The sequence below is a fragment of the Xenopus laevis genome, chromosome 8S (genome assembly GCF_017654675.1).
Source record: "Xenopus laevis strain J_2021 chromosome 8S, Xenopus_laevis_v10.1, whole genome shotgun sequence".
In the NCBI taxonomy this organism is placed as follows: domain Eukaryota; kingdom Metazoa; phylum Chordata; class Amphibia; order Anura; family Pipidae; genus Xenopus; species Xenopus laevis.
This window is the reverse complement of record NC_054386.1, coordinates 40596637-40610018: the sequence shown is the minus strand read 5'-3', so window position 1 is coordinate 40610018 and position 13382 is coordinate 40596637. Positions and strand designations below refer to the sequence as shown.

The following is a 13382-nucleotide window of genomic DNA, read 5'->3' as shown; positions in this document are numbered from 1 at the left end:
AAATCAGTTACTCTTACTCTGAGCCTGTTGAGTACGGTTGGGATTCTCCCAATCGGAGAAATCTCAGTCATTATACCCTTACATATTCAATGGTATGTACCTATGGATGCCTCCCTGAAATGGAAAACGTACCCCTTTAGGAACATTACCAGCTGAGATTATATATGGTTGCCCCATTGTTATATTTTTCAGGATGCATATGCATAAACATAGTGACCTGTGGCTGATAAGGTGTTGTTGAACTATAGCCCTCAAATTTTCTCTACCTGCAGCATTTAGTTGTATTTGAGGCAAAACAAAGCAGACCTGAATGTTTAGCCGTGACTGGTTGGTCCTGATATAATGCCTACATCAGTTTCATATTCAGCAGAGGCATGAAAACATTTGGATGTGCTGCTTTGTCCCACAGGAGAGGGCTCATGTATCTGATAAGCCTGCTTCGTTTTACCATGCGGAACCACAGCCATCTGTTTCTGCAGACAGACATATGTACTATAAGAGGAGAGTTTTATATTTCTGTTCTGGGCAACTCCACATCAGGTGTTCCAGCTGCGATATAGTCTGGCATTCTGCCACTGCTGGAAAACTTTGTTGTTTTTGTTTTTTTGCTATAATAATAGTTATAATGTGACCACTATCCTATGAAAATAACATTTATTCTTTTCTTACATACCAATTCGGAACTCTTCTTTTGTTTGTTGTCAAAACCATTAGTGTACCATGCTGTATTATAGTACGTTCCATATTGGTTAGTTAGAACTGAGCCGAACATGAGAAACCAGTTTTTGGGGTATAGATTTTTATAATTTCTGTATGGAATGATAGAGCTGGGTTTAGTGGTTCAGTGTAGTTATTGATTCAACAGCAAAGTCAAACCTGCCTGATACCATCTGACTGCTTTTCAAACAGACATCAGTCATGCAGGCCTGTCGGCTAGCATCATACACTGGCCAATTAGCAGCCAACTCAGCCCAAACTAGACGATTTTATTGGCCCATGCATGGCCAATGGTTTAATTTTTTTTTATCAGCAGTTCTCCTGTTTGGAATTTCAGCAGCTTCCCGGGCGTTTGGGTCCAATTTACTCTAGCAACCCAGATAGGTTTGATTAAAGAACTGGAAAATGAAAAGGTGAGGGCTTGAACAGAATGATGAACATAAAAAGTAACAATACCAATGAAATTGTATTACCTAGCAATAGTTGTTTTGTTTTGGGGTCAGTGACCCCCATTTAAAAGTTGGAATGTATTAGACAGTGGTGGCAAATAATAAAAAAAAAAACATAACAAACAAGAAAACAAGGACATTTTATATCATCTACTTTACAGTCGACTGAGCTTACTAAAACGTTTAATGGCTCTGTTTTTCTTCTTGCAATTTTTTCCATCGAGGTGCCTTTATCTGATAAGAAGATTTGCCCTGCTGCTTTTTGTTCACCACTTCAAAATATTAATGTGCAATACAGATAATAGATCATAGTTTGATTTACTGGAACTTAGAGGCAAATTCTCTAAAGGGGGAATTCTCGCCTGCGAAGGCTTCGCCACACTTCGCGAGGCGCAAATTCGCTACCGCTATGCTAATTTTCTAAAATACTAAGTTGCGTCTCTGCAACATAACATTTTTAATAGTTACAACTTTTGAAGACAATCCCACTTTAAAATATGAAAAAATGCCAGTGTTTTTTAGAACTTTTATGACTTTTCGGCGTACAGAATATGATGTCGCTGACATAAGAATGAGGAGGATGTAGCCTCATCTTATCAGTTCAACCAGGTCTAAACTGGGGAAGGAAACTCTGGCGAAAGGGGGTAACGTTCTGTAAAATTCGCACTTTAGTGAATTTGCGGAGTAATAATCGTTCACCTGAGCGAAAATGCGCATAACTGCACTAGCGACGCTCTCTTTCTCTAGTGAATTGTCCTCTACACCTGTAAATTGGCAATGTCCCTGCAGATGGCATTTCTGGCGAATTTTTGCTAGGGACGGCCACTTCGCCCTTTAGTAAATCTGCCCTATAGACATCTAGCTGAACCATTATCCTGACTCTAGCAAGGGCTGGGGTTTTAATGCTGAGCATAAAAAAAGTCTTAGGTGCAGTAATTGCTAAGCCTGTAAAGTAGGCACGTGCTAGAGGTCAATCTCACCCCCCTCTGTGTAATTAGCATATGTTCCCATTCACTGGGGGCTGTGATAGCAGGCTGTTGTGTGTCAGGGTTAAAAGTGCTACAGATGTGTGGGTGGAGTTGGGAGTGTGCCTGAGGTGACAGGCCTAAACTCACAATGTAAAGGGATATGCTTGGCTCTGGATCACAGCACGCACTGTTCCTGCTGTAGGAATGATGCCTTTGTAGCTGCCAAAATGATGTTCGGTAAGAAAGATGACTTGTTAGCGATGGAACAAGTTTCTGTTTCAGAACCTGGATCAATTTTTTTTACCCTTAATCCCACAACTTTAATGCAGAGCCGTGTTCGGTAATTACGAGACCTTATATCCCATTAACAACTGAAGGCTGTCAGGGGGTGCTGACAGTTGCCTAATGGCTTGCTTTCGTGCTAATGCGGAGGTACAGGATTATTTATGGAATATCAGTTTGGATATAAATTTCTTGTAGAGATGTTCATTTTTCTTATTTTACATTTTGGGTAAGATTAGTGTATAAATCCCAATCGACTGGTCAGATTTTTCATTCGTCTAACTTCTGTAGACCGATGAAACCCATCTGCTGGCTGTTTACTATTATTTGAATCTAGGGTTATTTTTAAACTGAGTCTTCTTGAAGAGACTTGCACTTTTGTTTTGTATGTTGAGGTTTATGGCTTGAAAGAACCTTAACGCTACAATCCTATTCTTAGTCTAATTCCAGAGGGAGAATGATTTCCCAATGGAGAGCTGATCCTCTCTTGCATGGTGGCCTTCCCTACTTCAGAGGCTGTGCCTCCTATATGAAGATACTCAACCTTTGATGTGTATACAAAGTATCTATTGTCAATTCATTAGGGTGATAGGAGGTTGTCTTAGCCTCTTCTGGGTAATTCCTGATTGCACCAATCAGTCTGCTTCTGTTCAGTGCAATGTCACCTGTTATTATATATAAAATATATAACAATAATAATATATCTGTATGTACACTATATTTATATTTATTATACTTTTTTAAAGGGTGTTTTTACTGGTACTGCCATTGGCAGAAAACCATGGCTGTCAAAATGCCCCAGTTTTGCTGCTTATAATATTAACCAACAAAAAGCACTCTGTCTGACTCAAGGATGACTCTGAAGCTCAAAAATGCTAAATCAAATGTTATCGTTCAGCGGCTGTTGTGTTGTTGCCCTATGTGCGTCAGGAAGGGTACTTTTTGCACTTTAGAAATACAATTCACAACTGTCTATATGACAACCGCTAAATGACTGCTGCCGTTCTCCACGTATGTATGTATCTATATTTTTATTTGTATAGCTGTACAGAAAAACAATAAATTAGTAGTAATAAACAAGGGGTCACTGCAATAATAAGTAACAAACAAGTGCATTTTTAGAAATACAATTCACATAAATATAAAATATAATTACAATACAGATTAAGTGATCAGTGTCAAGAAGCCAAAAGGATGGAGGACCTTACCCTGTAGGGCTTACAGTCTAAATGGGAGGGTAATTTACAGAAACAATTCGAAGTGCTGTAGGGCAGATGCAGTTAAAATGCTAATGGGCCATAGGCTTATGTAAGCTGCAAGGTTAATGGTCCATGGTTTTGCCCGCCACTGTTATACAGCAGAAAACATTTTAAGGAACATACAATAAAACAAATGAACAAATAAAATGAAACACGAGAGTTAGAGGGATATGCAGATAAGCACTTGGGGAAAAATCAGCACAGGGACTGAATTGGTGATTTTTCTCTGTGGAATGTCACTTTAGGTAATCCAGGGTGTATCAGGCTTCTTTAAAGGGGTTGTTCACCTTCCAAACACTTTTTTCAATTTAGTTGTTTTTAGATTGTTCCCTAGAAATAATGACTTTTTCCAATTACTTTCCATTATTTATTTTTTACGTTTTTTCCAAAATCTAAGTTTAAAGTTGAATGTTCCTGTCTCTGGTGTTTGAGTCTGGCAGCTCAGTAATCCAGGTGCAGATTCTGAACTGTTACAATTTTGCAACATTTAGTTGATACATTTCTCAGCAGCATCTCTGGAGTATTAGCAACAATTGTATCAATTCTAACAGCTGCCTGTAATGAAACCCAGAGATTCTGCTCAGCAGGGACAAAGATAAGAAATGTATCAACTAAATGTATCAATTTAGAACAGTTTACAGGATCGGCGACCCCCCCTCCCAGAGCTGCTTCAGAAGGAGAGAAATGACACTTTATACTTCAATATTAGAAAAACCGTGACACATAGAAAATAGAAAGTCATTGGAAAAAGTCGTTATTTCTGGTGATCTATCTGATAACAACTAGTTGTTTGAAGGTGAACAACCCCTTTAAACATGTGAGTCTTTAGGGGACCATTTGAAGTTATGAAGGGATGGGGAGTGGCTGTGGATTCCAGAGACAGGCAGAAGCTCAAGAGAAATCTTGCAGTGGACACAGGACAGGGAGTGGCTTCTAATTTTATTTTCATGCATCCTTTGATGTTGCCAGCACTTTACTTGTGGCCACAGCAAACTCTTTCTGTTATATATGTCACTTTAGATATCTTGAGTTGGGTATAAGTACATTGCAGTACACCAGGCGGAAGACACAGGACAGACCACCTTAGACCAGACCGCTACCCTTCAAGTGTGAGTGGAGGAGCAAATTGGAGCATTTTGCTGCTAATGTTAACCTGCCAAGATCCATATTGCGTGACTGGCCAATCACTGGGAATTGTCCCGTGTGCAAGTGCCTTTACTTTTCTGCCTTACACCATCATTTGAACCCGGCACTTACCTTATGAAGCGATGTACCCCCTGACCAACGTCAAGTATATATACTGTCACTACTGCTTCTTCCATGAATTCTGCCTTTATATGTGTGTGCACCTCTCTGTGGGCCATTTGAATTTGTAATATTTGTTCATGTTACTGAAAACTTCAAACTGGGAGTAAAGCTTTTGGCACGATGTAAAGGTAGAAGCTTCTTCTTACTAGCTCTTGTACATGGCATGGGCTCCGTTAATGAATCAAGACCATATATTTCATTGTGGGGCTTTAGACCGATGGGACGCATACCATAGTCTCTGCCACCTGCAACCACCCTACCCTCTGTCCCTTAAAGGGGTTGTTCAACTTCCAAACACTTTTTTAAATTCAGTTGTTTTTAGATTGTTCCCCAGAAATAAAGACTTTTTCCAATTACTTTCCATTATTTATTTTTTACTGTTTTTCCAAAATCTAAGTTTAAAGTTGAATGTCCATGTCTCTGGTGTTTGAGTCTGGCAGCTCAGTGATTCAGGTGCAGACTCTGAACTGTTACAAGTTTGCAACATTGAGTTGATACATTTCTCAGCAGCATCTCTGGAGTATTAGCAACTATTGTATCAGTTCTAACAGCTGCCTGTAATGAAAGCCAGGGATTCTGCTCAGCAGGGACAAAAATAAGAAATGTATCAACTAAATGTATCCATTTAGAACAGTTTACAGGGTCGACAACCCCCCTCCTGCTTCAGAAGGTGAAAAAAGACACTTGACACTTCAATATTAGAAAAACGGTCATACATAGAAAATAGAAAGTCATTGGAAAAAGTCATTATTTCTGGTGATTTATCTGAAAACAACTAGTTGTTTGAAGGTGAATCACCCCTTTAATGAGAAACACCAGCAGAACCTGTTTTGTTTTTGGGTACTTTTTTTGCTGAAATGTGCAGCTGAAGAAACCCCCATGTGCCATTGGCTTTTTATGGTGATATAACCAATAACTAGTGGAGCCCACGGCAAATTTATTTTAAGGCCCTGGGAGCTCAACATTTGGAATGATGCAATGGCAGAAAATAGAGAGCTAACATTATTATTGGAGGAGGGGAGTTTTGACATTAGGTTGATCAGTATGGGAAGGGGGTTGGTTTACCTGTGCTTTTTTTAATATATTTTCCAAAAAAATAGCAGCCGAAATACATTACATGTATAGGACCTGTTATCCAGAATGCTCAGGACCTGGGACTTTCCGGATAACAGATCTTTCCATAATTTGGACCTTTATACCTTAAATCTACTAGAGAATCATGTAAACATTAAATAAACTCAATTGGCAAGTTTTGTTTCCAATAAGGATTAATTATATCTTAGTTAGAATCAGGTACATGGTACTGTTTTATTATTACAGAGCCAAAATTTGGTCTATGGGAGATAGCCTTTTTGTAATTCTGAGCTTTCTGGATAACAGGTTTCTGGATAATGGATCCCATACCTTTATAACTGTATCTGATCTAACCCAAAGTATTAGGATAAGATCTGTCTGATGTTCCACTGCTGTAGGAGCTATACTAGCCCTTATTATGCTGATGCTTGATTTGTTTTTATTTAACTTTTAAGGCCCTTTTAATAATCCAAATCTTACCTTAAATATTTGATCATTCTAGAAGTATAACATTTCTTCAGAAAAGCACTTGCAGGGGAATCTTTAAATGCATTCGTAATGTGCGCAGAGAATAATAAAAATAGTCAACACTAACCAGTCTTCATCAATTTTAAAACACTATTTCTGTTTTGCATTAAAAATCGAACTGCAAGTGGTCACTAATTCTCATTTTACATTTAATGCAATCCCACCTCTGTTCTGCAGAAGGTTTCCGGGAGGTTGTGAGTCATGAATGGCAACACATTTTCTCTATAACTGCACTCTGCTTAGTCTGTAATCTTTGGTTAATGGTTTGTATGTGTTTTGTGTGTGGTGTAGCCTGAAGCGATGGCAGACTGAAATCTCAAGTTTGCTGTATTGACCAACCTTCAAGGCTAAACAAGAGAAACAGTTCAAGGATTGTGGTGTTTGGAGAAGGTTTTATGTGGGGATTTATTTCTTCTGAATCATAATGTGCTTGATCGTTATATAATTCATAGACTCATCTTTTAAGCTTTGATTTCTTTATGTCAGATGTGGGTTTTGTATTTTTTTGTATTTGTATTTTTGTTGATTTGTATTTTGTCCCTGCAATATATTTTCAGTTATTGGGGTGCTGAGATAGGCTGTACAGTGTTTTTATAATATGCAAAAACAAAATTATTTTGATGTTAATGGCTCAGATTTGGTCAGGCAAATCCAAATCCTGCTCAGAATCCAAATGGAATCCAGGATTCGGTGCATCTCAAGCAAATTATGTTAGACTGTAGAACTGGATTGTAAATGTATTGGCCAACCATAATTGTACACAGGCAGATATTGGGTTATAAATGGCCTGTGTGTGATGCCTATGTATGATGCCTTCCAAGTTCCAATTAAATATAACTGTGCACAGCCAACAGATGTTGATGGAGAATATTGACTGATTCTGTCTCTTAATTTTTTTTCTTGTGCAAAACATGTATAATTAAAAGTGTATTAGAGAACAAGTCACTTTATCCCAAAGCACAAGGCAAGTGATTTATAGCACAAATGCACTCAGAATTATACAACACCCCGTTGCTTGTTACTGTTCATCCATAACATGCTGACTATTGCTTTTCTATACAACCTAATGTAAGGTTGAATTAGAGACTCGTTATATGAAATGAATTATACTTTATTTTTGGTGGTTCCTTCGGAAATGCATTACCCTTCATTACAATGTTCTGCTCCGATAGAAAATCACTTAAAGGAAAACTAAATCCTAACTAATGAAGTAGCTAGAAATGCTGTGCATTATGTTTTGGGTTTCTGTACCAGCCCAAGGCAACCACAGCCCTGTATCAGGGAAGATTTGTGCCCCCAAAGATGCCCCAGTAGCTTGCCATCTTTTCTGCTGATTCACTGCACATGCTCTGTGCTGCTTAGGGACCCACTCACAATATACAGTCCGCAATTCATTTCAAATTTGGGGTTCACTGTGCTCTTTAGCCCAAATTTAAACCAACATTCAGTGATATAACTTACATTTTACAGTTTCAGGCATAAAGCTTTAAGAATATATTGTACAGGTCATATTGGTTAGTAATAGCCTATCTGTTATATCTGCAGGGCTGATACTAAAGGGTTAGTCCACACGAGCAGATTCGGGGAGATTTAGTCGCCTGGCAACTAATAGCCTCTTCTTCTGGACGACAATCTCCCCGAACTGCATTCGCGTGTCTTCCCGACTGCTATAATGAAAAGTCGCCTTCGCTAAAGCACACGTGGCTCTTCGTTTTCCGAAGTAGCCCAAAGTTTCCTTGTGCTTTAGCGCAGGCGACTTTTCATTATAGCAGACGGGAAGACACGCAAAGGCAGTTCGGGGAGATTGTCTCCCAGAAGAAGAGGTGATTAGTCGACAGGCGACTAAATCTCCCCGAATCTGCTGATGTGGACTAACCATAAAGCTATAATTTACATATCAAGGTCTGGCTTGAGTGTCACCTGCTGTGATTGATGGTGTTAGTTTCTGGCAAAAGCAAGTTTATCAGGATAATCACTTTATTCCCTCATTTCTTTAGACCTTGCCTGTTGATTGCAGTCCTTTGCGTTTAAAAGGAAAAAATCTTTTATTATGAAACAACTGTTCAGGCAAGTGATTCTAGCAGTGTCCTTAGCAGATGTCAGTGTAAAGCCTCACTTATAGTGAAAAGAATCCTCTAGTAAGCACAAATTGTAGGCATTAATTCTATTCACAAACACACGTTACTGCCAAGGAGGAGGTGGTGGCATGGAGTAGAATGAGATTTCCTTGACATTTCATCCACTTTCCAGGCATCTGAGCCCTGCCGATAAGCCCGCCCCATCTAACAAAGGAGACCTGAAGATTGGCTTTCATTTGGACAATAGAATTAAAGTAAAAAGCCTGCTGGCCAGAGAGCCGCAGCTGAAAGGGGCTTTCATTGAAAGGGGAAAGATTTGCAGTCTGTACAAACACAGCAATGAATCAATCTAACAACATTATATTGCTTGAAGGGATACCATATGAAAAATATATTTTTGTTACAATACTGTATATACTGTATATATATCTCATATGTTTTCTCTACAGGACTCATCAGAGTTCAGCCTCTTGGCTGTTATGTTGTTTGAAGCTGCTTTTCTTAATGTTATGTTCTGGTTCTCCCCAGTTTGAAACGTTCTGGTTGCTAGGGTCACTAATTAAAACTTAAATCTGCATGCTGAAGGTTAGTCTTCTGACAATCACATTCAGATCTCATGGTGTTTATAGGCCTGTATGGCTCCAGTAGGAGTGCAACTGAATTGTCTGGCTAATTGCACAGTAATCACTTCTGGTTTTCTAAGGCAATTCTTTTGTGCAGGGCCAGGTGTGGACTATTCATTTTGTAACACCTAGATTAGATGTTAGGGGGCTTCCTGGGGCTGTCAGGTTGCAAGGTTTCCTTTCAGAAACATATTAAAAGCTGTCAGTAGATGATCGATCCTTTTTGATAACATTATTTTTACCTGCCCTGGAGCCCTTTGAAACACCGGCCTCTTTCTACCTACTGGTAGCGGATTGATACATCTGTGAGGGAGGATTTTGGGAGTTCATATAGGGTCATAGTTAGTAAGCTCACTGCCTGCACCCTTTGTTTTACTGACCCCCAGTTATCAACTTTTATGAGATATTTTGTAGTGTTGTATAAAGGCATCAAGCACTGTACAGATTGTACAGATAATATTGCCACATTTATGAGGGCTGTCCTATATGATTCTACCTTCCTACACAGGTTGTGCAGTCAAATACAAGTTGCTTTAGGATGTTAGATGGAATATAATGCAGAAATTCTACTTTAGGATCATATTCAATAAATTAAACACTACTTCATTCAAACTCATTTTGTGGCATGTAATTTGGTAGATTCCTGCAGAGCTTTTTTCAATCTAACGTAATAAAACCACTGTTCATCCTGGAGCTATGTTGTATTGAGCCCTGCATTTGCCATCTTTTGGAGGATTGCTTTTTTTTAAAGTTGAGTCTCCAGACTCAAAGTGAATATTCAAGGGTGTGTATTAAGAGAAAAATGTTAATGTTTGATTAAATCTTATTTTTAATCATGGCCCAAAATCTTGAAAGGGTCCCCAAAAATCTGTAAACATGACCTCTTTCACAAACCGCTTCTGAAACTGTTTAAAAACAACTGGTACATTCCTAGGCTCACCAGCAATTTCAATGTCTGTTTTCCTTGTTGTTGTGCTCACCTTTTAATGACTGCTCATAATTCTTTATTTGCTTTTCTTTCAGGATTGATATGCATATATATGTTTATAGAACATTTTATTGAGGTATTTTTATTTACTTTAAGTACATTTTTTATATTTTCTAGGATTTTACAAGGAACCAGCAGGGGAGACTGAACATACTGCAGGTAAGCTTAGCTGGAATATGTAATTTTATTTTTTGACTGAATACCGAAACCCAATTCAAACCTTTATTTGCATACAAAATCTACCCCCCCTAAAAATGTGGACTTCCAGTCTCATGACAGCACAGTTTGGCTTAGCAATAGGTATTTGGACAAATTTTGCAGAAAGTGCTGAATCTTGAGGGTAACTACAGAGGAAGCAGAACCAGTGTCTTTCCATAATTTGGATCTTCATACCTTAAGTCTACTAGAAAATGATGTAAAAATCCAATAACCCAATAAACTAGTCTTGCCTCCAATAAGAATTAATTATATATTACTTTGAAAAACATTTTTTAAAAATTTGGATTATTTGATTAGAATGGAGTCTATGGTAGGCAGCATTACCGTAATTCTGAGTTTTCTGGATAACAGGTTTCCGGGTTAACACAAACCTTACTTATACTACAACACAGCATGAGGTTTGTAGAGTAAGCAGCAGAAAATGAATATATGATACATAACTGAGATCCTTGAGATGTGCATTTATACATTATTTGGAATGTGGCTTATTTACAAAAAAAAAATCACTTTTGTTATCTGTGCAAAATATATTATCAAGATTTTAAAAAAAAAAATTAGATTTTGGAGAGATGAGGGCAGTTTTTTCTCTCCAACTGTTGAGTGGATATGTCCTATCCTTTCACATTAGAGTTGTTCTGCCAATATGTTTGTGTTGCTATACTACAATATTGATAAGGTGTACAATAATTAGATTTGCGCAATGCTTCAGATGTTGGACAGTGAGCCAGCTTGTAACCTCCCTTTGATATTGAGTGCTGAAATCCAGTATGTATTTAGGTTGAAATCCCCCATTGTCCCCATGTGATTTGAACAGCACAATTGCAGATTAAGGAGAAACGAGGGGCAGTTGGTGCTTGGACCACCACCCTGATGCTACAGCAGATGTTGATAGAAAACCTAATTTGAAATTCTCTCTAAACCCTAAACCCAAGTGTTCTACAAATCTAATTTACTTTGGCTGGTTATTTTGAAGGCAGTGGTGAAAATGCTTTTTATTTGATTTATTTACACTTCTGCTTATTCTTGATCTCTGTATGTTGAGCATCTGTTCTAGAGCAGGAAGATAAAGAGTGTTGGCCTCAAACAGAGCCGTTATACTATGCAGGGTTTCTTCTGGTATAGAAAAAGTTACTGACTGAATTTATATTTGAAGATATAAATCTATTACTAGACATATCTTTTGGATTGTAAGCTCTTTTTTAAGCAGGTCCTCATATTGGTTATTGGATGTACAGTATGTCCATGTTTATTTTTACAGTTTATTAATTAGAGTGGTTTGTGCATGCAAAACCACAGTCTCTGGGAAAGAGCTGTGGCTGTGCGATAGCAGGTACAGTAGGGAGATATGGTGCCTATAGTAGCAGTGGGATAGTAGTCTCTGGGAAGGGACAATGAGCCAGATTATGCCTATAGTAACCATAAATATAAAAGTTTCTGGCTGCTGCAGTGGGTTAGCAATTATTAAACTTTTTATATATATATATATATATATATATATATATATATATATATATATATATATATATATATATAAAAAAAATTTATAGCCCCTGTTTTGTTTAAAGGGGAAAGAACTTTCAGTAACTTTATGTGCAAAATTTCTTAATATCCTTAATATATTGATATAAGTGAGTGCAGAGGACTTCATGATAAGACTTATGTGAGAAGCTCTAGGCATACAAATCAGCCAATACATAAGGACTGAGATGTAGGGACATGTTGTGCATTGGCGGACATTGTTACTAAGACACTTCTTATAGAATAACGTTGGATTATAAACTATTATATATATATATATATATATATATATATATATATATATATATATATATATATATATATATATATATATATATATATATATATATATATATATATATATATATATATATATATATATATATATGTTAGAAGCAGTGCACCAGCCTTAACCTTCTCCCCTGTGCAGGCCTATCCAGTCATAGCCTTGTGAGAAAGAAATCGTTAAGGACATTTCTCCAGGGACAGTCTCAGGAATCCATGATGCAGGTTCAGGCTAAGTTCATTTCTAGAGGGAGATGTTGCCCCCTCCAAAACACCCAGCAAGCCGGTCAAGAGGGACAAGGGCGGTCAGGGGTCAGTAGAAGTTCGAGAAAGCATAACCTCCTCTTCGAATGCTTGACCAGCTTCTGTAAGCAGTGGTGTTTACTGCACCATCATAAAACTCTCAAGAACAAGGAGCCGTGGTACCAGAGAGCCAGAAACCCACCATGTAAGAATGAGCATCATTGTTGCTTAAAACAGGAGAAATAATTGCTTTATGCTCCTCGGTGCAATTAAGCTATAAAATGTATCCCTGAAAAGAAACCCTGGAGTTTCACAACAGAGTTTCACCCTTGATATCTGGTCTGCAAAAGATCGGTACCCTTATAAAGGTCATCTTCTTATAAGGGCTGAATTATTAATCCCATTCAGAACTGGTAAACACTATATAACTCTGGGAACAATCCTTTGCTATTCACTTATCACTCGTTGGGGAAGGGCAGTGGTGGGAGTAGAGTTCCTTTGGTGAGAACAGCCGACGCACAATTTTGAAAGTTTTTGATGAGGTTTTCCATTCTTTGCCAGTATTATAGTACCTCAAATTTCTGAACTCATAGCTTTTATCAGGGAGTTCACCATCTGTTATAGTACAAGTAGCCATTTTGGATGTGGTATTTGACAGTATTAGAAATTAGAAGTTTATTTCTTTTTATATTAAGGATGATCGTTTTGTAGCCCCCTAGCTGTAGGTTATCTCATGTTTAAACTCATGTTAATGTATTGAGTGAATGGGACCTTAATTTCATTATGAATATTATGAGTCACCATGTTTTTTTTTTTTTTTAACTCTTTATTTAACATAAAGTT

At 37.8% G+C, this 13382-nt stretch overlaps 1 protein-coding gene across 2 annotated transcripts in view; it reads left to right on the top strand.

Annotated features, from left to right (window-relative positions):
* Positions 1–13382, top strand: part of nr6a1.S (nuclear receptor subfamily 6 group A member 1 S homeolog) — a 146334-nt gene that overhangs the window by 21126 nt on the left and 111826 nt on the right. For both annotated transcript variants that reach the window (XM_041574150.1, XM_018231927.2), the window contains exon 2: positions 10392–10433. In XM_041574150.1, coding sequence (XP_041430084.1) covers positions 10392–10433 — 42 coding nt within the window. The remainder of the gene's footprint in view (positions 1–10391; positions 10434–13382) is intronic.